Consider the following 22499-nt stretch of genomic DNA (forward strand, 5'->3'; position numbering starts at 1 on the left):
CACTCTTTTCTATACTTGTGAGTCTTCCTCCTGCCCCCACATCCACATAATCCACTGAATATCTGATTAATGACTATAAAGCTAGCTCAAAAGTTGAGCATATCAGTTTTCCCCTGATGTCTGTTTCCATTATGCTCTAGCAAATCTGTAAATTTGTTTTTAATCACTATTTTTTCAAGATTTCTATTTTATTTTAAATTGTTATTTTATCATTACAGTTCTAGTTTTATCAGTTAGTTATTCAATAAAAACTTAACATATTAAATATTGGGCAGTGAAGAATAGGAAGATAAATTACATAGTAATCTTTTTCTCAGTGACTTCACGAAAGAATAATAACTTCTACGTAGACTGCTAGAAATTGGTAAAAAGTAACGAAGGCACATAAGTAAAGATAAATTCTGTGGAAGATAGACATTCAGGAAGAGGAAAAACTATGTATAACTTATAAACTTGAGCAGACACATGGCTATCAAGAAACTTGACTATTCTCTCCAGACCAGGTGGTAACACAGTGGACAGAGAGCATCAGACTGGGATGACGAAGGACCCAGGCTTGAGACCCCGAGGTTGCCAGCTTGAGTGCGGGCTCATCTGGTTTGAGCAAAAAGCTCACCAGCTTGGACCCAAGGTTGCTGGCTCAAGCAAGGGGTTACTTGGTCTGCTGAAGGCCCGTGGTCAAGGCACATATGAGAAGGTAATCAATGAACAACTAAGGTGTCACAACAAAAAACAATGATTGATGCTTCTCATCTCTCTCTGTTCCTGTCTGTCTGTCCCTATTTATCCCTCTCTCTGACTCTCTCTTTGTCCCTGTAAAAAAAAAAAAAAAAAAAAGAAAGAAAGAAAGAAAAAGAAACTTGACTATTCTCAAAGGACTGGTCAATCTGGACAAAGGAATTCTGAAGAGGGAGAGATGTTGAATTAAGAGTTTAAAGAAGATTTTAAAGAGAGAGAAGCTATAGGATTTCAAGATTCTGTACAAAGATCTTCATTTTCTTGATGAGGTAAGAGGTAGTCTGCTAAGAATAAAGAAGAGCAGGGTAGGTTTGGGAGCAAGTTTCAAATCATGATTGCAGAGGATGCAATAACTAGATGAGTAAAAGTACTGCTAAAAACCACAGAAGATTAAGTAAAGCTGGAAAAGATGAAATTTGTATAGAGGCAATCAGAATCAAAATATAATTATTTTCATAATCTAAGAATAAGAATTAAAAAGTTAGGTTTACCTGTAAATTCGGGATTGGCAAGAGTGCATACAATCCTATTCTCTAAAAAGGTAACTAACTGCATATATTATATTGAGCACATATGATCTATGCTTTCCTGCCTTTCTGAATAAAGAATACAGAATGCCACTTTAACATGTAAAGAAAACTGGTTTTTGGACCTAGAAGAAATAGGATTCAAATTCTGGCTCTATCATTTATTATCCATTTGACTTTGTCTTTGAACTTTATATACATAGTTCTCTTTCATTCCTAAAATGGGACACTACCACCTATTTTTAGAGCTTTGGTAATGATTAAATGTACATCTGGTAAAATGCTTGTGACAGGGTTCTGCATACAGTTTAACCTACAAAAAATAAATGGTATCAGCTATTATTATAGTTTCTAAAAGGAATATAATCAGGAACATATAACATTACATTTGCTATTATATCTAAGGCTCTGTACCCCTAAAGTAAGTGGCTATAATGATTTTCTAGTTTGCTCCTATGGCTCTTTTTTTTTTACTCTTTCTCCAATTTCACATTATTTTATACTATTGTTACTATACCTTTCTCTAATAACCTGGCCTGGTTCACATAACAATTAAATGAGATAAATATTTAACATTTACTTATAAGTACCTTCACAAGAAACCCAGACAGCCAAGTTTGCTAGTATTTTACAAACATATTTAATGTCATGGTTATCAAGGTTTACTTTGGATTTTTTTTTGCCAAGACTTTAGTTTCTTCTTTCAACCACCTAAATTTTCAGACTGTGCAGCCTACAGTTCACAAAGTGATTTTTTAATGACACAATCTGGCAAAATGATGCAGTCCCACTGGTGGCTCTTTCTTTTCCAGTTTCTCATCCTAATACTTACTCTTTTTCCCTGGTGCCTAATAATCTGTGTGTCAGCAATTGATAAAGACATGATCTGAAATCATTCCTAGTGATATTTGCAATTTGAAAGGAAATTCATAAAAACAGAAAATTCCCCATAAACATAACAATAATGATGGTGTAAATACTTTTTTTTTTTTTTTTTTTTTTTTTCCATTTTTCTGAAGCTGGAAACAGGGAGAGACAGTCAGACAGACTCCCGCATGCGCCCGACCGGGATCCACCCGGCACGCCCACCAGGGGCAACGCTCTGCCCACCAGGGGGCGATGCTCTGCCCATCCTGGGCGTCGCCATGTTGCGACCAGAGCCACTCTAGCGCCTGGGGCAGAGGCCACAGAGCCATCCCCAGCACCCGGGCCATCTCTGCTCCAATGGAGCCTTGGCTGCGGGAGGGGACGAGAGAGACAGAGAGGAAAGTGCGGCGGAGGGGTGGAGAAGCAAATGGGCGCTTCTCCCGTGTGCCCTGGCCGGGAATCGAACCCGGGTCCTCCGCACGCTAGGCCGACGCTCTACCGCTGAGCCAACCGGCCAGGGCTAATACTTTTTAAAAGTAATTTATTTCTTGGACTCTGTCCTGTTTTCTTTTATAGGTTCTATACAAAATATCTCCCCCTCTAACCTACATTAAAATATCTCTCTAACCTGTTGTTCTACACTATTCAATCTGTCCTGGCTCCCCCAAAAGAAGAAAGCTTCCTGAAAACAGAAGGAAATACTATGTATTTAGCCTTTAATAACCTTCATAACATCTAGCACATGGCAGGTACATGGTGGGAAAGAAAATACTTATTTACTATTACAGGCAAATTATAACTTCATAATCTAACAATCAATCAGAAAAATATTTGAACAAACTATTAAAAAAGGTAAGAAACTAGTCTACAACTTATATCTAAAATAAACACTTAATTTTAATTTTACTTATAAACAGGAAAATTCAAATGATATTTTGCTATAATGATTATTTTTCTAAGTAAACAGATTTGCTGTGTTGTGGACAATACAATTATGGTTTCTCACTCATATGGAATGTATAATCTAATAAAAATAAAAGATGACTGGAGAAACATTACTTCTTATAGGAGATCTATAACAGTGTTTTACAACCTCCAGTCTGTGGACCACTTACAGCCAGAAATTTCAGGCTGGTCCTTGAAAGAGTTAATCATTCTTATGTTTGTATGAAGATCACAGACCCAATCAGTGATTTTAGTCAAATTCGCTTATGCTTATGGTGATTTCTGCCTTAGTAGTCCCCAAAATAATTCTATTTTCACCAGTTCCCAAGTGTAAAAACGTTGAAAACCACAGATCTAAAGTATATCTCTAGAATGTAAACAAAGTAATTATTTCACATTATTCACTACAAATAAAATTACAGGATTTTAAGAGATGGGAGGAAGTTCCTAAAACATCATTCTCTCCTCCTCTACTCAAATAGTCTCTAATATTCTAATTCTGGTACTCAAATCTTTACTAATTTAAGAGGGATAAAAATATTAATTAAAACTTTTTAAAGCACCGCATTTTTATAACTTTCTTCCCTTACAATATTCTCATCATAAATCTTGGTCTAGACACTCACTTTGGCATACAAACTTATTTGTTCACTACTTCTGACCATGAAATTACTGTCTTGGCTCTGGACGGTTGGCTCAGTGGTAAAGCATCAGCCTGGTATATGGATGTCCCAGGTTCGATTCCCAGGCAGGGCACACAGGAGAAACAACCATCTGCTTCTCTACTCCTACCCCTCCCTTTTCTTCCCCCCCCCCCCCCCCCCCCCCCCCCCCCCCCCCCCCCCGCCTTCTCACAGCCACAGCGCCATTGGTTAGAGCACATCAGCCCAAGAGCCCAAGGCACTGAGGATGGCTCCCTGGAGTCTCTGCCTCAAGTGCTAAAAATAGCTTGGCTGGGAGGATGGTCCCAGATGGGCAGAGCATAGGCCCCAGAGAGGGGTGGCTGGGTAGATCCAGTTAGGGTGCATGCAGGAGTCTCTCTACTTCTCTTCCTCCTTCCTCTCACTTGGAAAAAAAAGAAGAAGAAAATAAAAATGAAATTACTGTCTTCATCTCAAAGATTGACAGCTAGATCTAACCAGAATTTTGAACAATTAGTCTTTTGGAACATACTTTCTGGTAACAGGGAACTGTAAATTTTTATTTATCTTATCTGGAAGCATGAAGAAAGAAAGATACCCTTTGTAAGTTCTAACATTTTTATATCAGCTGTTGGAAATCCCGGGTTCGATTCCCGGCCAGGGCACACAAGAGAAGCACCCATCTGCTTCTCCACCCCTCCCCCTCTCCTTCCTCTCTGTCTCTCTCTTCCCCTCCTGCAGCCAGGGCTCCATTGGAGCAAAGATGGCCCAGGCGCTGGGGATGGTTCCATGGCCTCTGCCTCAGGCGCTAGAATGGCTCTGGTTGCAACAGAGCGACGCCCCGGATGGGCAGAGCATCACCCCCTGGTGGGGTGCCGGGTGGATCCTGGTCAGGCGCATGTGGGAGTCGGACTGCCTCCCTGTTTCCAACTTCAGGAAAAAAAAAAAATTAAAAAAAAAAAAATTCCAGAACCAACTTAAAAAAACATCTTGAAAAACTGAACAAAAAAAGTACTTGGTAATAAAACAATTTTGTTGACTCACAGGTATTTTAAATAATGATAACAAATTTAAAGAAAATGTACGGTCATATTAAAGGAAGTAGAAGCAAGTTTAGAAGGTAACTGAATTGGGAACATCTACATTTTTTTAAAGCAAGAAACATCTCTCATTGGAATCAACTATACAGTAATACTATATTAAGCAAAATAACTTTCTAAATAGTACATATGCTCAGTAATACCATAAATTCTTAGAATTTTAGAAATGAAATGTTCTAGTAGTAAAAAACCACTTTTGTAAAGTCATTACTAAAAGGGAAGTTGGAGCATTTGTTTTTAAATGAGGAAATTATGGTTTAAAAGTAATAGCTACATTCCTTCTCAGAAATAAAAGATGGGTTTTTAACAGATTACCAATTGATAAGTCTTCCATCTTATTTATTAGACCATTACAAATAAATTTACTGATATACTCCTAGAAATGTTTCTGTTTAAATGCCTATAATTATTTTTTTTTTGTATTTTTCTGAAATGAGAAGCTGGGAGGCAGACAGACTCCTGCATGCTCCAGACTGGGATCCAACCGGCAAGTTTACTAGGGGGTGATGCTCTGCCCATCGGGGGCACTGCTCCAATGCGACTAGAGCCATTCTAGTGCTAAGGGGGAGGCCAGGAAGCCATCCTCAGCACTGGGCCAACTTTGCTCCAATGGAGCCTTAGCTGCGGGAGGAGAAGAGAGAGATAGAGAGAAAAGAGAGGGGGAAGGGTGGAGAAGCAGATGGGTGCTTCTCCTGTGTGCCCTGGCTGGGAATCTGAACCCGGGACTTCCACACGCCAGGCCGACGCTCTACCGCTGAGCAAACCGGCCAGGGCCAAAGAGCCTATAATTTTTACAATAAAGTCCTCTGAAGCAAATATAGACATATAAAATAAGTACTTCGTCAGAGTCCACAAACATGAGTGCCTTGTAAATGGTGTTTTATAAAGAGAAAGATCTGTGCCTGACCTTTGATGGTACAGTGGATAAAGCATTGACTTGGAACGCTGAGGTCACCAGTTCAAAACCCCGGGATTACCCAGTCAAGACACATACGAGAAACAACTACTATGAATTGATGCTTCCTGCTCCTCTACTCCCTCTTTCTCTTTTTCTCTCCTCTCTCTAAAACTCAATAAATAGATCTTTTAAAAAAAGGGGGTCTGTGAGAGAGGGTAAGACATATATTACATCATCATAATAAGTATTTGTTTTTAAATTTACCAAAGGAAAAATGGTTCAAAGATCTATGCAGACTTTTTAAAAATCTACATTCATATTAATAAAAAGCTTATTACAGGCCAAAATAAATTATTTACTTAGGACTTGGATTTAAATATATCTGAATCAGAGACCCACTAACTGTCTAGTATGACATCACCTCTGAGCAGAACAGTAAGAAAAAAGGCACCCTTGCCTGACCAGTGTGTGGTGGCACAGTAGCTAGAGTGTTAATCTTTTACTTTTGTAACAGAAATCTTAGAGTACACACACAAAAAGGTAATAAATCCCATGAACCTAGCTTCAAGATTCCATCCAGTCCTCCACCTCCAGTATTTTTTTTCGCGTTTTACCCTTTTATTTATTTTAACCATTTATTTAAGCTGCTGAATAGTCTCATTATACGAAACATTCTCCTCTTGCCAAAAAAGTAAAGTTGTTTTATAAGATTTCCCCCCAAATTTGACAACCAAATTTATAATTACAGCCTGACCAGGTGGTGGCACAATGGATAGACCGTTGGACTGGGATATGGAGGACCCAGGTTCGGGACCCTGAGGTTGCCAGCTTCAGTGTGGGTTCATCTGGTTTGAGCAAGGCTCACCAGCTTGAGCCCAGGGTCGCTGGCTCGAGCAAGGGGTCATTCGGTCTGCTGTAGCCCCACGGTCAAGGCGCATGTGAGGAAGCAATCAATGAACTGGGGAACCGCAACAAAGAATTGATGTTTCTCATCTCCCTCCCTTCCTGTCTGTCTGTCCCTATCTGTCTCTTTCTCTGACTCTCTCTGTGTCTCTGACACACACACACACACACACACACACACACATAAAATTACAAGTCTTATTTATTTATGTTATAGTTACTGGTGTATTTAGACTTATTTTGACTTGTTCTGAGTTTTCTGTGTACTCTTACTTTGCTCTATTTGCTTCTTTCTTCTTAATGATAAATTTTAATATCCTCTTCTTTTTGCTAATTTAGGAAATTTATTACTCTACTTCTTTTAGTAGTTATGCCTAATGTACATATTTGGCTACTACTAGATCTAATACACCATTAATGGTAAAGCACATCATTATTGTGTGTACCACTAAAATGAAAATGCTGTCAACTAAACCATGAAATAAGGCTTTCTTATAACTTAAATTTTTTTTATTTTATAGTTATTAAAAGAGCTCTTTTAGACTTCCTCAGAGGTAAATTTTATTCTATATCACTCCTATGTGATACAGAATAAGAAGGAAAGGAAAATAAATGGTTAGAGGTACTCCTAAATCTTCATATTCTGATTCTGGCTCTTTTCAATTACTTTCCAATTCAGGGATCACTGAAGTTGGTTTTTTCCTACACATATACATATTATTCTCAATGTCATCAAGAGCATTATTGACAGCGTTTCTTAAGTGTTCTACTATTATCTCCAGATTTTCTTCCAAACATGGAGCATACATTTTCTTGATCTTGCCAAAAGATCTCAACAAAAGGTTTCCAGACAACAATAGGAACTATTCCTTCCTCAACTGGTCTTAAAATGATCCATTAACTGAAGCATCAAAGTATTGGAGTTGTCCAATCATGCCACCTGGTAGAACAACTAAGTTTGCTTGAGCAATGAAACCACACCGCAAAACATTACCTTAACAACAGTGATTTTATGATACCATTTAACTGAAGACACATTTTGATTTCAGAGATGTGAGGGGAAAAAAATACTAGTAGCTTTTAATAATCTCTTTACCTTTGGTATCTGGGTCTGATTTTATCTTTATTTAACATGCTTAATGGCAAGACTGTACTGAAAATTGGAGGACTCTTCAATTTCTTCAATTCTGAAAAATTCTCAACTGTTAAATTCAAATACTACCTGCCCACCATTCTCTCCACTTTTTCCTTCTGAAATTTATATTAGATGAATGTTAGTAATCTTTATTTCTTTGCTTTATATTCTGGCGTGTTCTATCTTCCAGATTATCTCTTTGACTATATCAAGTCCCATGTTTGTCTTCTCTATTCCTTTCTTTTTTTTTTAATTAAGTGAGGTAGGGAGAGAAACAGACTCCCACATGCACCCGAACTAGGATCCACCTCATAAGCCCCCTACCAGCCAATGCTCTGTCATCTGGGCCACTGTTCCGTCGTTGCTTGGCAACCGAGCTATTTTTGTACTGCAGGCAAGGCTATGGAGCCATACTCAGCACCCCAGGCCAACTTTTTGCTCAGGCAATTCAAGCCATGGCTATGGGAGGGAAAGAGAGAGAGAAAAATATGGGGGTGGGGGAGAGAAGCTGATGGTTGCTTCTCCTGTGTGCCCTGACCGGAAATCAAACCTGTCACTTCCAAATGCCAGGCTGACACTCTACCACTGAGCTAACATGTCTTCTATTTCTTTTTTTAAATTTTATTTCAAAAACCATATTTTCAGTTCCAACTTTTCTAATTAATGAGTATCTCTACTCCCTAAAGTGGACTCCCTGAATCAGGCTGTTCATAGCAAGGAAAATGATTGGTCCAAGTGTTCATTTTGTACTGAATCGCCTTTAACATTCTTCTCTGTAAAGTCAAATTCTCTTTTGTTGCCACAGCAGTACTTACTGTCTCTTCTATCTGATGATCTGAGTTTCAAAGGTATTTCATGCTCTTTCAAAAATAGTTCAGTTCTTCTGTTGTTTACTCCAGGCCACTTTTATGTGACTCAGTATCCTTTTGTACAGATCCCATGTGATTCTCCCTTTCCCATAATGCCATAAATTTTGCTTTGGTTTTATGTAATTCATGTGAATAATCCTGCAATATATGTCTCTATGACACTGTAGTGTATGTATCAGCACTGCATTCAAGGAAAGGACAGCCGCACTGTTGGTATAGTCTGTCATCTTATCATTTACTCCTGTAAGCCTTGACAAAAGCTGTTCAATCTCATATACCATGTTTCAAACATTCTCTCTTGGCTTGACCAATTTAAAAGGGGTGTTGGTCAGAGCTATACCTATCACGTGTTCTATCTTGGGCACTGCTGTGACTATAACTTGTACATAGTTTACCGAAGGAAACTAGTTTTAGGTCAAGTTCATTTTCCACCTGTTGAGCTTGTTTCCTGAGATCCTCCTAGTCATTGCTGGTCAATGTGATTATCTTACGTATGGAACATTCAGTCCCCTTTACCACACAAAAGCCAAAATTCACTGCCTAAATTAGGACTTTGAGTCCAACAAACCTGTGTAATCAATCTCTACATACCACTTCAGGTTTCTATTCTATTTCTGATTCACAGGTAGTATTCTTTTTGGACCCTGCTATTTATTTTGTTTTCTCTTTTTATATTTTATTCATAATTGCTATTTCTGGAATGGAGGATATTTTAAAACTGAGAACTTACTATGCCTCGTCTTTCTCCACCTCCCAATTTTTATTTATTAAATAAAAAATATTACAGGTCCTGGCAGGTTGGCTCAGTGGTAGAGTGTTGGCCCAGCATGTGGATGTCTCAGGTTTGATTCCTGGTCAGGGCACACAGGAGAAGTGACCATTTGCTTCTCTACCCCACCCTTTCCCCCTTCTCTCTCTTTCTTTCTCTTCTCCTCCCAAAGCCATGGCTCAATTGGTTCGAGTACATTGGATCCAGGCACTGAGGATGGCTCTATGGAGCTTCTGCCTCAGGCACTAAAAATAGTTCAATTGTGAACATTGCCCCAGATGGGCAGACCACCAGCACCAGATAGGGGTTGTCAGGTGGATCCCAGTGGGGTGCAGGAGTCTATCTGTCTCCCCACCTCTCATTTGGAAAAGAAGATAAAAAAAAGAGGAGAAAAAAAAAGAAAGAAATATATTACCCAGAATTCCATCAACTGTTTCGATTTTTCTATAGTATCTTCCAGTTTCTGCCCATGCATACAAACTTTTATAATTATTTTAATTGTAATATGGTCACTGTTTTTTTTTAAACTAGATATTTCAAGTACTTTACAAAGCTTTCAAAATTATCAGTTCTTATGGCTCATTCCTAATAGAAACTATACCACATCAAACAAATGAATGGTTAAACTGTTTTGAAGGGGGGGGGGACCTACTTTCAATTAAAACATGCGTGGGGAAAAGGTTGTGGTTTACCACAATACTACATAAATGTGTTCAAAGTCAGCAACAAATTGACCACAGCCTATATTTAAAGCTTATCTTCAAGTTCTACATCTTTCTAAACATACCAAAGTCTTCCTTCAAAAAAATGTTTACCTCACTGTTAAATCTTAAACCAAGCAGTATTTCATCAATTATCTTATCATAAATACATCCTGTAAAGTGTCAGTGGCTAAAAGAAATCATTCTTTTTAATGTTTGTACTAATCTATTTACCATACACAACATATTTTGCAAACCTACTTCTGTTTCACAGAGGTATATCACTAATATTCAGAGGGAGAGGGACAGTGTCTTCATCTTAAATACGAGCTCAGCCTGACCAGGCAGTGGCGCAGTGGGTAGAGCATCGGACTGGGATGCAGAGGACCCAGGTTCGAGACCCTGAGGTCGCCAGCTTGAGTGCGGGCTCATCTGGTTTGAGCAAAAAGCCCACCAGCTTGAACCCAAGGTCGCTGGCTCCAGCAAGGAATTACTTGGTCTGCTGAAGGCCCATGGTCAAGGCATATATGAGAAAGCAATCAATGAACAACTAAGGTGTTGCAACATGCAATGAAAAACTAATGATCGATGCTTCTCATCTCTCTCCGTTCTTGTCTGCCTGTCCCTGTCTATCCCTCTCTCTGACTCACTCTCGGTCTCTGTAAAATAAATAAATAAATAAATAAATAAAAATTTAAAAAAATAAATAAATACAAGATCATTCTTGAGTGTTTGGAGATTTAAATGCATTTTGTATATGACTGCTTTGAAACCACAGAAAAATTATTTTTTTATTATAATTACCTTTTCTATTTCTCTTTGTGTAGCTCCTTCCTTTTTCAAACGTTCCTGTTCTACACACTTGGCATTATAATTTTCCTTGGATTTTTGGAGGGCCTGAGTTATATTCTGAATGGTTTGAACCGCTTCCAGAGTTCCTGCAACTTCTTCTTTAGTCTGTTTGGTATGAAATGATTCATCAAAAACAATCAAACTGTAAAGCACTCAATATCTGACCAATCAATTCTTTAGCAAGAAAATATTGGTACCTTTTTATGAGACTTTACTTGTTCTTCTCCATACTTCTGAACTTCCTTTATTAATTCTTGTAATTTTCTAACAAGATCCAAGTGACAATTAGCTAATTTCTCTGTAGATGTTTTGAACACATCCCACATTGGTGAAAATGTTCTAAGAAAAACAAAACATGGAAATAATTTACTGAAAGAAAAAAAGTTTAAGGCTTCAAAATAGATCTAGTAGAATTAAATACAGTAATATATCAGAAATTTTAATTAGGCAAAATTAAAATAAATTAAAAATTAAATGACTGAAAAACTGACTTTACTTTTTAAATTTAGTTGATTAAATAATTAAATAAATTAAATAATTAAAATATTTCTGGACCTCAGGTATATAGAAATGGGTTAACTACTTACCATATATCTGGCCCTGTCCTTCACTTAATTATATTGTATTATTTTCTGAGCTGATCTGGCTATTTAGACTTGTATCAGAATCATTTTTAATCACTGCCTAGTATTAAAAACTAACTTATTATCGAATTTTAATTTAGACTATTTAGTGCTCCATTTAAAACGCTTCATCAGCCTGACCAGGTGGTGGCGCAGTGGATAGAGCATCGGACTGGGATGCAGAGGACCCAGGTTCGAGACCCCGAGGTCGCCAGCTTGAGCACGGGCTCATCTGGCTTGAGCAAAGCTCACCAGCTTAAACCCAAGGTCGCTGGCTCCAGCAAGGGGCTGCTCGGTCTGCTGAAGGCCCGTGGTCAAGGCACATATGAGAAAGCAATCAATGAACAACTAAGGTGTCGTAACGAAAAACTGATGATTGATGCTTCTCATCACTTTCCGTTCCTGTCTGTCTGTCCCTGTCTATCCCTCTCTCTGACTCTTTCTCTGTCTCTGTAAAAAAATAAATAAAACAAAAACAAACAAAAAAAACCACTTCATCAAAAATAAAAGTTCCTTTGAATTTAAACATGCAAAAGTTAACGCACATGATTTTTTAACGTCTTTTTAGTATCATTAAAAATTATATACGAATTATTTCTAAACTATTATCTGAAATTTGGGGAAGACATTATAATTTTATCTATCTGTGTACTTCAACAAATACTAAGAGAGTTCCATTTCACCACATGGTTCAGATGCATGACATACTTTCTTACCACCTTTCCTCAATATTGATGATTTAATATTTTCAGCAGGTTCAAGTTCTTCCAAGAATTACTTAGTATGTTATCATAGCTTAGATAGTAAGTTTGGGTGTCAATGGTTAGTTTAAACTAATCTGATCAAAAGAGAATGACCTAAGAATAATTTTACCCTATGCTTTCCTCAGGTAGTTCCTAAGTTATTTTCAACAGCACTTGTTTTGTTCTATGACAAAACTAACAGAAAACAAAACAAATAGCAGCAGTGAGCACTAAGTCAATAGGATAGAAAAAGAAATTACTTATCCTAATATGTACTCTGTGCCAATAATATATTTCCTACCCATTAGAAAAGCTAACTATGCTCGTTTTGAGCAATAGTAAAGAAGTTCAGAGGATTATTAAAATATTTAGGATTGTTCTGATTAAATCTTACTTCAGACTTTAAAAATCTCATCAGAACTAAATCTGGCAAGTAGTTAGATGGAAATTTTCACAAGAAGAAAAAGATACCTGAAATGTATCCACTCACTACAGCATCAAAAGACTTGTATATCACTTCTTGTAAACCTGATACATGGTAATCTAGACTTCACAAAGCAGGTAAAACAAGGGTGTCCCTTTACTTTACACCAAAGATTCTTTATAGTGAAAAACAAGTCAACAGCAGATTTCTATAAATATCGGGTTCTTTAAGGAATTTCAAATATTCTACTTACAAAAGTTTGATATATACAACTTTTCTGTGGTCAAGTGATAGATATAAATGTATAAAGAACACTAAGAAAGAAAACTGACAAATCTAAAATATGTGTAAATGCAACTAAATACAGAAAGGTAAAATTCGATTTCTTGCCTAAATAGATTACACATCAGTAAACAAAAGCATTAATATTTTAAATCTTGCCTGACCTGTGGTGGCGCAGTGGATAAACTGTCGACCTGGAACGCTGAGGTCGCCGGTTCAAAACCCTGGGCTTGCCTGGTCAAGGCACATATGGGAGTTGATGCTTCCTGCTCCTCCCCCTGTTCTCTCTCTATCTCTCCCTCTCTCTCTCTCCCCTCTCTCTCTAATAAAAATGAATAAAAAAAAAAATCTAAAAAAGTAAATAAGTAAAAAAAAAAAAAAATTAAAAAAAAAAATATTTTATATCTTTATGCTCCTGAGATGACATTAACAAAAAATAAGATATCCCCTATTATTTATGAGAAGCACACATTGCAAAGACAGAAATATTGTCAGTAACTTCATTATCAGGAAACACAGCTGAAATCAGTCCATGTTTTGTATATCTCCCACCTAGTGATTAAAAATAAGTTAGAATTTCCTATAATTAAACCATGCCAATTGGGTAAAGCTAGCTTCTGTTATTTTAGTTACTTTCGGACCCTTCTACTGTGGTGAATAAAAAAGAAATAATGCATTAGAAGAAGCCTGTTTAAATGAAGGCTCTAGAAATAGGAGGCTACCAGAAAAGAGAGGAGATGGGAAAAAGGAGGAATAATGAGGTTATATCAAGGGAGTAGAGGGGAAAGAATTGGAGAACTGGGAGGAAAAAAACCAAAGTAACCAACTACCAGTCCCTGCTCTCTTCTAGATGAAAAAGGTGATAGCTCCCCATCCTTCCCAGCCAGTGTACATAGCTACAAAAGGTCCTCTCAGCTGTGGCTGTCAGCATTTATATAATGGACAAGTGTCACTTACCTGTGGATGAAGAGTCTAATTCCTCTTGATTCAGGCCACAAAGTAGGGAGATTTTTTATTGAAACTCACTTAATGACACTAGAGAATATTTTCATAACATAGTCATTCTTAATCAGTTTTTTGAATCACTAAGACATATGTCAACTTTATAACTGGTCTAGACCCTCTTCATCAGAAATATGAGTTAATAATACTTACACAAAATTTTACCTAAAATTTCAGGGGAGTCACAGATTCATCAGAAACCCATATACAGAGTGATCTTTTTCTAAATATCACTATAAAAACCTTTATAAATGTTAAGACAAATTATTTTCCCATCTGAGCTAAAATACAACCTCTCTCCAAATTTAGGTAATTAATCAGATTAAGTGTCCTTCCAGAGTTGTCATGGTTCAAATTATACAACCATTCTTCCCAGAGTTATTATGACTATGAGTACATCTCATTTTAAATATATTCTTATTATTAGTATTCATTTTTCAAATAATACATTTCTTCAACACAAATTCTTAAAAGATTTCATGATAGTCCATAAAAATCATAAAAGCCTTGGCCGGTTGGCTCAGTGGTAGAGTGTGGGCCTGGTGTGTGGAAGTCCTAGGTTTGATTCCCAGACAGGGAATCAGGGCACACAGAAGAAGCGTCCATCTGCTTCTCCACCTCTCCTCCTCTTCTTTCTATCTCTCTTTTCTCCTCCCACAGCCAAAGCTCCACTGGAGCAAAGTTGGCCCGGGCACTGAGGATGACTCCATGGCCTTGGCCTCAGGCACTAGAATGGCTCCAGCCACAATGGGGCAAGACCCCAAATGGGCAGAGCATTGCCCTCTGGTGGGCATGCCGGGTGGATCCCAGTCGGGCGCATGCGGGAATCTGACTGCCTCCCCACTTCTAACTTCGGAAAAATACAAAGAATAAAAACAACAAAAATCATGAGGCATTTTAATACATTTTAACATTTCAATAGTGTAAATGAGTTTTTAAAAATCACTCAGCAGAATTTAAATGAACCTATAGAAAAGCAGAAAAGCATGCATTACATACAACATTTATAACCACCAAATTACATTCTTAAATGACTACATTGTTTAATAAAGAGGAAAAAAATGTTTCACATACTTTGTATTAATTCAGCAAGTTCAATTATATTTTCAATCAAGTCTATAATATATTGACATATACATTTTAAATAAACACATTATATATTTTAATTTACGAATTATTATATCCTCAATGAAACCTAATATTCTGAAGAACTTTGCCTAAATCAACAATGAAAAAGAGTTATCCAAAGAAATTAACTCACCCAAGTTGTGAATAATTGCTTGCAGATTTTGCTAGTTTTGTCATCGACCTGGAGTACGCCTCTTCTATTGTAGCTCTGTTAAATCAAATTTTCATTACAATATCTCTTATTTAATATTATTAGCAAAGTTATCAAACTACAATTAAAACTGTAGAAACAAAAAGATAAATCCAGTTATACAGTATATCCTATATGAATGCCTTATACAGATTCATAAAACTACCAGAGACATAAGGAGACAAGACAAGATGAACAAAAAACCAACTGGAACAAACTAACAATGTTGTAAAAGTTGAGATTATAAAACTTAGACTTATAGTAGATTAAATCAAAGATTTCCATAGAGAACTAGAAATAATTTTTAAAAAATGGAAGAAAACAGCAAACTTTTAAAAATACAAATTCTATACTTAAAAAATACAAAACTTAGTATTCTCAATGGATGAGGTTTAATAGCAATACACTGCAGTGAGAATCAGTAAAAAAGAATCTCCTGGAATAAGCTCAGAGAGACAAAAGAATGTAAAACAGAGCAGAAAAATAAAGGACAAAGCAAAAAAAAGTCTATCAGGTATAAAAAAAGAAAGAATGAGTCAGAAAAATATCCACAGAGATAAAAATGGAGTATTTTCTAAAACTGACAAAAGATACCAAACCACAACTCCAAGTAGCCCAACAAACCTTAAGAGCATAAATAGATACTTACACCTACTCACATCATAGTAAAACTGCTGAAAATCAAAGACAAAAAAGTAAACTGCAAAACTATAAAACTCTTATTAGATAATACAGGGGAAAACTTAGCTGACCTTGGGTATAGTGATGCTTTTTAGATATAACACCAAGGACATGATCCATGAAAGAAATCATTCTTAAGTTGGACTTGATTAAAATGTAAACTTCTACTCTGTGAAAGACATTATCAAGAAAATGAGAAGACAAGTCAAACTGGAAGAACTATTAGTAAAAGATACCTGAAAAGAAACATTATCTCAAATATAGAACTCTCGACATTCAACAATAAGAAAAAGCTTAATTTAAAAAATGGGTCAAAGACCTTAACAGACACCTCTCCAAAAGAGATTGTGCCTGACCAGTGGTGGCACAGTGGATAGTGTGTCAACCTGGGATGCTGAGGTCCAGGTTCGAAACCTCAAGGTCACCAGCTTGAGCGTGAGATCATCAACAGGATCCCATGGCCACTGACTTGAGCCCAAGGTCGCTGGCTTGAGTAAGGGGTCTCTGGCTCACCTGGAGCCCCAATTAAGGCATGTATGAGAAGTAATCAACAAACAACTAAAGTGCTACAACTATGAGTTGATGTGTCTCAACTCTCTCCTTTCCTATTTGTCTCTCTCCTGCTAAAAATAAATAAAATAAAAACATTATTTTAAAAAAAGGAAAGAATAAGCCTGACCTGTGGTGGCGCAGTGGGATAAAGCGTCAACCTGGAAATGCTGAGGTCGCCGGTTTGAAACCCTGGCTTCCCTGGTCAAGGCACATATGGGAGTTGATGCTTCCAGCTCCTCCCCCCTTCTCTCTCTCTGTCTCTCCTCTCTCTCTCTCTCCCTCTCCTCTCTCAAATGAATAAAGTAAAAAAAAAAAAAAAAAAAAAAAAAAGGAAAGAATAAAAGACATGCAGATGCCAAATAAACAAATGAAAAGATGCTCCACAGCATATGTCATCCGGAAAATGCAAATTAAAATAAGATACCTCTACATACCTATTAAAATGGCCAGAGTCTGGAACCCTGACAACAAATACTGGCAAGGATGTGGAACAAAAGGAACTCTCATTGCTGGTGGACATTCAAAATGATTCAGCCATTTTGGAAGACTGCTTGGCAGTTTCTTACAATATTTTATCCTACAATCCAGAAATTGTTTCTTGCTATCTACCCAAAGGAGCTAAAAACTCTACACAAAAATCTATACATGAATGTTTATAGTAGCTTTTTCCATAATTGTAAAAATTTGGAAGCAACCTCATCCTTCATTAGCTGAAGGAAGGACAAGAAATAAACTGCTAAATCCAGATAGTAGAGTATTATTCAGCATTAAAAAGAAATGAGCTTACAAGTGTAGGAACCTTAAATGCATATTACTAAATGAAAGAAGCCAATCTGAAAATATGTCATTCTGAAAAGGTAACACTATGGAGACAACAAAACAGAGCACAGAGGATTCTTCAAGCAGTGAAAATACTCTGCATGACATTATAATGATATAATCGTGTCATTACACATTTGTCCAACTCACAGAATGTACAATACTAAGAGTGAACCCCAAGGTAAGCTATGTTCTTTTGGTAATTAAGATATGTCAATGCAGATTCATCCTTGATTAAAAAAAAAAAGTAGCATTCTAGTGTGTGATGTTGATAATGGAGGAAGCTATGCATGTATAGGTGGAGAGGGCATATGGGAAATCTCTGTATCTTCCTCTCAGTTTTGTTATAAACTTAAAACTCCTTTTAAAAATCATTTGTTATAGAAGGTGACAGAGGACAATCTGACTTTGGGTGATGGGTATGCAACATAATTGAACGACAAGATAACCTGGACATGTTATCTTTGAATATATGTATCCTGATTTATTGATGTCACCCCATTAAAAAAATAAAATTATTAAAAAAAATCATTTGTTTTTTAAATCTACCAACCAGAACTTTATACCCAGAAAAAATACACTGCTCACAAAAATTAGGGGATATTTCAAAATGAATATGAAGTGATAAAAAAAAGCATTTGATTTTTTTTATTAAACAAGAACATCAGAAAAGCAAATGACAAGTCAAAGAAAGTTGTTTGATTATGGAAATGAGATGCAAAACCAACTTTTATTTTATTGGTGAAAATGCACTCACTATACAAAAGGCTGAAAGTACTGGAGTATCTACATGTTCCCTGATCCCCTAATTTTTGTGAGCAGTATATAAATGAATGTAAGATCCCTAATGAAATAATGGATTTAATCAATGGCTATTACCACAAAAAAGATACAACCAGATATTATATGCCTACTGTGAAATTATATACCACCACCTATTAAGTATTCTTGTCTAAATATAAAACTAAATTTGATCAAGTTGGTTGATTTAAATGACAATTTATGAGAAATACAGGGGTAAAGAAAAATGTTGAATAAAAACATAAATATTTAATTAGCATATTCCAGGATGTGCAACCCTCTATAGAACAAATAATCTGGTTTCTTCAACAAAAACAAAAGTTAAAGATTGGGTAGGGAGATCTATAGAATAAGAGGTTTTAAAAATACTAAGAAATTAATATAATATTTTTAGAGAAGATAACATGTTGTGGTAATTTTTTATAAAGCCCATATCTTCTACAGATACATTTGAAATGCTAGAGGATAAAATGTAATGTTTCTGAATTTAAGATTTGCTTCATAACCATTCAATAATACTGATATGGGATAGACAGAATAAGATTGTCCATGATTTGATACTGCTGAATCTCAGTGGCTGCAACTTGGGAGTTCATCATATTAAATTCATAACTCTTATATATAAGTTTTAATTTGAAATTGTCTATAATAAAAGCATAATAAAAAGTTTTTCAAATAAAAATATGATCAGACTAACAATAATGGACAATTCTTCACCATCAAATTCACACTAAAGAGAATATTAAAAAAATGTTTTTAAAACAAAATGAAAATGATCCAGGATAAAATACTAGGAAAAAAGTAAATAGTTTTCATAAGTCTAAACAATGACTATACAAAAATACTAAGAATATAGAAGAATACATAACAACCTAAAAAGAAATCAGCTAGGTTCAATATTAGAATATATTTTTTAAATTAGATAATTTTTTATATATTATTCTTTAAATTTTTAGCTATTAGAGATATATACATAAATACTAGTGTATGTAATAATTTAATGCCAGAGAACTTCTTTAAACAAGACTGGAAAATAATAATTGTTGAAACTATAGTTCTTTACTTAATTTATAATATTTTCTCTATTTTTGACTAAATTTGAAATTTTCTATAATAAAAGTTAAAAACTACAAAACAAAAATTGTATGCATACAAGTATATATTTCCACAATAAAAAGTTGTTTTAAAGTGGAAAACTTTTAATTATCATATTAAAAGTTATACACCTAATATACATTGTATGTATATAAGGCATATGTTAGGAGGTGGTAGTGTTGTAACCTTCCTGCATTTTCAGGAAGAGGATAAAAGTAACAATTATTATTGGATGTTAATAGGTCAAGGAAATATGTTATAATCTCTAGGACAACCACTAAAATAGTAAATAAGGGTATTACCTCTAAGCTAATAGAAGAAAATATACTTTAAAAAACATAGGCCAGTCTGACCAGTCGGTGGCACAGTCAGACTGGGATGCGGAGGACCCAGGTTCGAAACCCCAAGGTCACCAGCTTGAGTGCAGGCTCATCTGGTTTGAGCACAACTCACCAGTCTGAACCCAAGGTTGCTGGCTTGAGCAAGAGTTAACTTGGTCTGCTTAGCCCCCAGGTCAAGGCACATATGAGAAAGCAATCAATGAACAACTTAGGAGCCTCAATGAAGAATTGATGCTTCTCATCTCTCTCCCTTCCTGTCTGTCTGTCCCTGTATGTCCCTCTCTCTGTCTGTCACACACATACACATACAAAAAAAAATACACCAAAAGGCAACAAAGAGGAGGGAAAAATATAAAAGAAGTTAAATAAATAAAAACAAATATTAAAACAGTATAGTATCTGGCAAACTATAGCACCATCAACCAGGACACAGCAATGAGAAAAATAAATGTACTATGCAAACAACTAACCAAAAGCAAACTGGAGACTTTATAAGAACAAAAATGCTGGCCCTGGCCAGTTGGCTCAGTGGTAGAGCATCGGCCTGGCGTGCAGGAGTCCTGGGTTCGATTCCCGGCCAGGGCACACAGGAGAAGCACCCATCAGCTTCTCTACCCCTCTCCCTCTCCTTTCTCTTTGTCTCTCTCTTCCCCTCCCGCAGCCAAGGCTCCATTGGAGCAAAGTTGGCCTGGGCGCTGAGGATGGCTCCTTGGCCTCTGCCTCAGGCGCTAGAATGGCTCTGGTTGCAACAGAGAGACGCCCCAGATGGGCAGAGCATCACCCCCTGGTGGGCATGCCGGGTGGACCCCGGTCGGGCGCATGCGGGAGTCTATCTGCCTCCCTGTTTCTGACTTCAGAAAAATAAAAAATAAAAATAAAAAAAGAACAAAAATGTAGAATTCCAGGCAAAAAAACACTGCAACAGATATAAAAGGATACTACATAATGATAAAAATTCCACTTCACCAGAGGGTGTAATAGTTTTAAATTTACATCTACCTACTAACATGACTTCATGTATACAGGGTTGGGCAAAAGTATGTTTACAGTTGTGAGTATACAAAACAGTTCACTTTTGTATTTTTATTATTGTATTTTATTATTCCATACAAACAACTGTAAACCTACTTTAGCCCAACCCTGTATAAAGCAAAAACTGACAGGACTATGTGAATAAATAAGACAAAAATCAATCAAAATGAGAGGTTTTAAACACATCTCTCTTATGAACTGATAAAATAAGCAGGATAAAAAGAAAAAACACCAGTGAGGATATACTAGTAATGAACAACAGAATTCACAAACTTACCATAATAAGTATATATAGCACCCTATATCCAACAAATGCAAAATATAATTTATAAGATATATGCAGATATTTATCAAAAGTGACTCTATCTTAGTCCATAAACCAAGTGTCAACGAATTTCAAAATACTAAAATCATACTGATTATGTTCTCCAATCACAATGCAATTATTTTATTTACTGATTATTTTAGAGAGAAACATTGATCCGCTACCCCACCCATCCATCCATTAGTTGATTCCTGTACGTGCCATGACCAAGGGATCCAACTGCAAAACCCCAGTGCAGCAGGAAGATGTTACACTCAACTGAGCCACCTAGCCAGAAACAATCATATACGGTGTATCCGTAAAGTCATGGTGCACTTTTAACCGGACACAGGAAAGCAACAAAAGACGACAGAAATGTGAAATCTGCACCAAATAAAAGGAAAACCCTCCCAGTTTCTGTAGGATGATGTGGCAGCATGTGCGCATGTGCAGATGATGATGTAACACCATGTATACAGTGGAGCAGCCCACGGCCATGCCAGTCGAGATGTGGACGATACAGAGGAAAGTTCAGTGTGTTCTGTGGCTTGCTAAATTCGAATCCGTGCCCAAAGTGCAAGGTGAATATCGGCGCGTTTATAATGAAGCGCCACCACATAGGAATAACATTACTTGGTGGGATAAGCAGTTGAAGAAAACCAGCAATTTGGTGGAGAAACCCTGTTCTGGTAGGCCATCAGTCAGTGACGAGTCTATAGAGGCTATATGGGATAGCTACCTAAGGAGCCCTAACAAATCTGTGCACAAGCCCACATTGAACTGCACTGAATAGGTATGAAACTGAGAGTTTTCCTTTTATTTGGTGCAGATTTCACATTTCTATTGTCTTTTGTTGCTTTCCTGTGACCGGTCAAAAGTGCATCATGACTTTACAGACACACTGTATTTCCAATTAAGCTTGTAAATATTGGCAAAAATATACCTTTTGAAAATTAATATATATTTGGAAATTAAGGAATACACTTCTAAATTACCCAGGAGGCAAGGAAGAAAGTACAATGAAATAAAATCCATTAAAACAATATAATAAAAATTCTATTTCTCAAACTAGGGTGTACAACAAAAGCAGTTTTTAAGGGATATTTATAGACTTAAACATATTGTAAAAGGATGGAAAAGTATTAAGTTAAGCACCCAGCCCAAAATGTTAGAAAAAGAACCATACCCTGGCCAGTTGGCTCAGTGGTAGAGCATCAGCCTGCCGTGTGGATGTACCTAGTTCGATTCCTGGTCAGGGCACACTGGAGAAGCAATCATGTGCTTCTCCACTCCTCCCCTTCTCTCTTTCTCTCTTCCAATTAATGGCTAGATGGATTAGAGTGCATTGGCCCCAGACACTGAAGATGGTTCCCCAGAGCCTCTATCTCAAGTGCTAAAAATAGCTCGGTTGCAAGCATGGCCCTAGATGGGCAGAGCATCGACCCCAGATGGGGGTTGCAGGTAGATCCCAGTCAGGGAGCATGTGGAAGTCTGTCTCTCTGTCTCCTCTCCTTTAGCTTGAAAAATAAGATAAAAA

General features: G+C 36.7%; 1 protein-coding gene and 1 pseudogene across 1 annotated transcript in view; both read right to left on the minus strand.

Annotated features, from left to right (window-relative positions):
* Nucleotides 1-22499, minus strand: part of FCHO2 (FCH and mu domain containing endocytic adaptor 2) — a 143144-nt gene that overhangs the window by 85183 nt on the left and 35462 nt on the right. Inside the window, exons 3-5 of the mRNA XM_066241450.1 lie at nt 15281-15355; nt 11143-11284; nt 10898-11050 (exon numbers count right to left, since the gene is read on the minus strand). Coding sequence (XP_066097547.1) covers nt 10898-11050; nt 11143-11284; nt 15281-15355 — 370 coding nt within the window. The remainder of the gene's footprint in view (nt 1-10897; nt 11051-11142; nt 11285-15280; nt 15356-22499) is intronic.
* Nucleotides 3328-9867, minus strand: LOC136321051 (Golgi SNAP receptor complex member 1-like; annotated as a pseudogene).

Source organism: Saccopteryx bilineata, chromosome 1 (genome assembly GCF_036850765.1).
Source record: "Saccopteryx bilineata isolate mSacBil1 chromosome 1, mSacBil1_pri_phased_curated, whole genome shotgun sequence".
NCBI classification, from domain to species: domain Eukaryota; kingdom Metazoa; phylum Chordata; class Mammalia; order Chiroptera; family Emballonuridae; genus Saccopteryx; species Saccopteryx bilineata.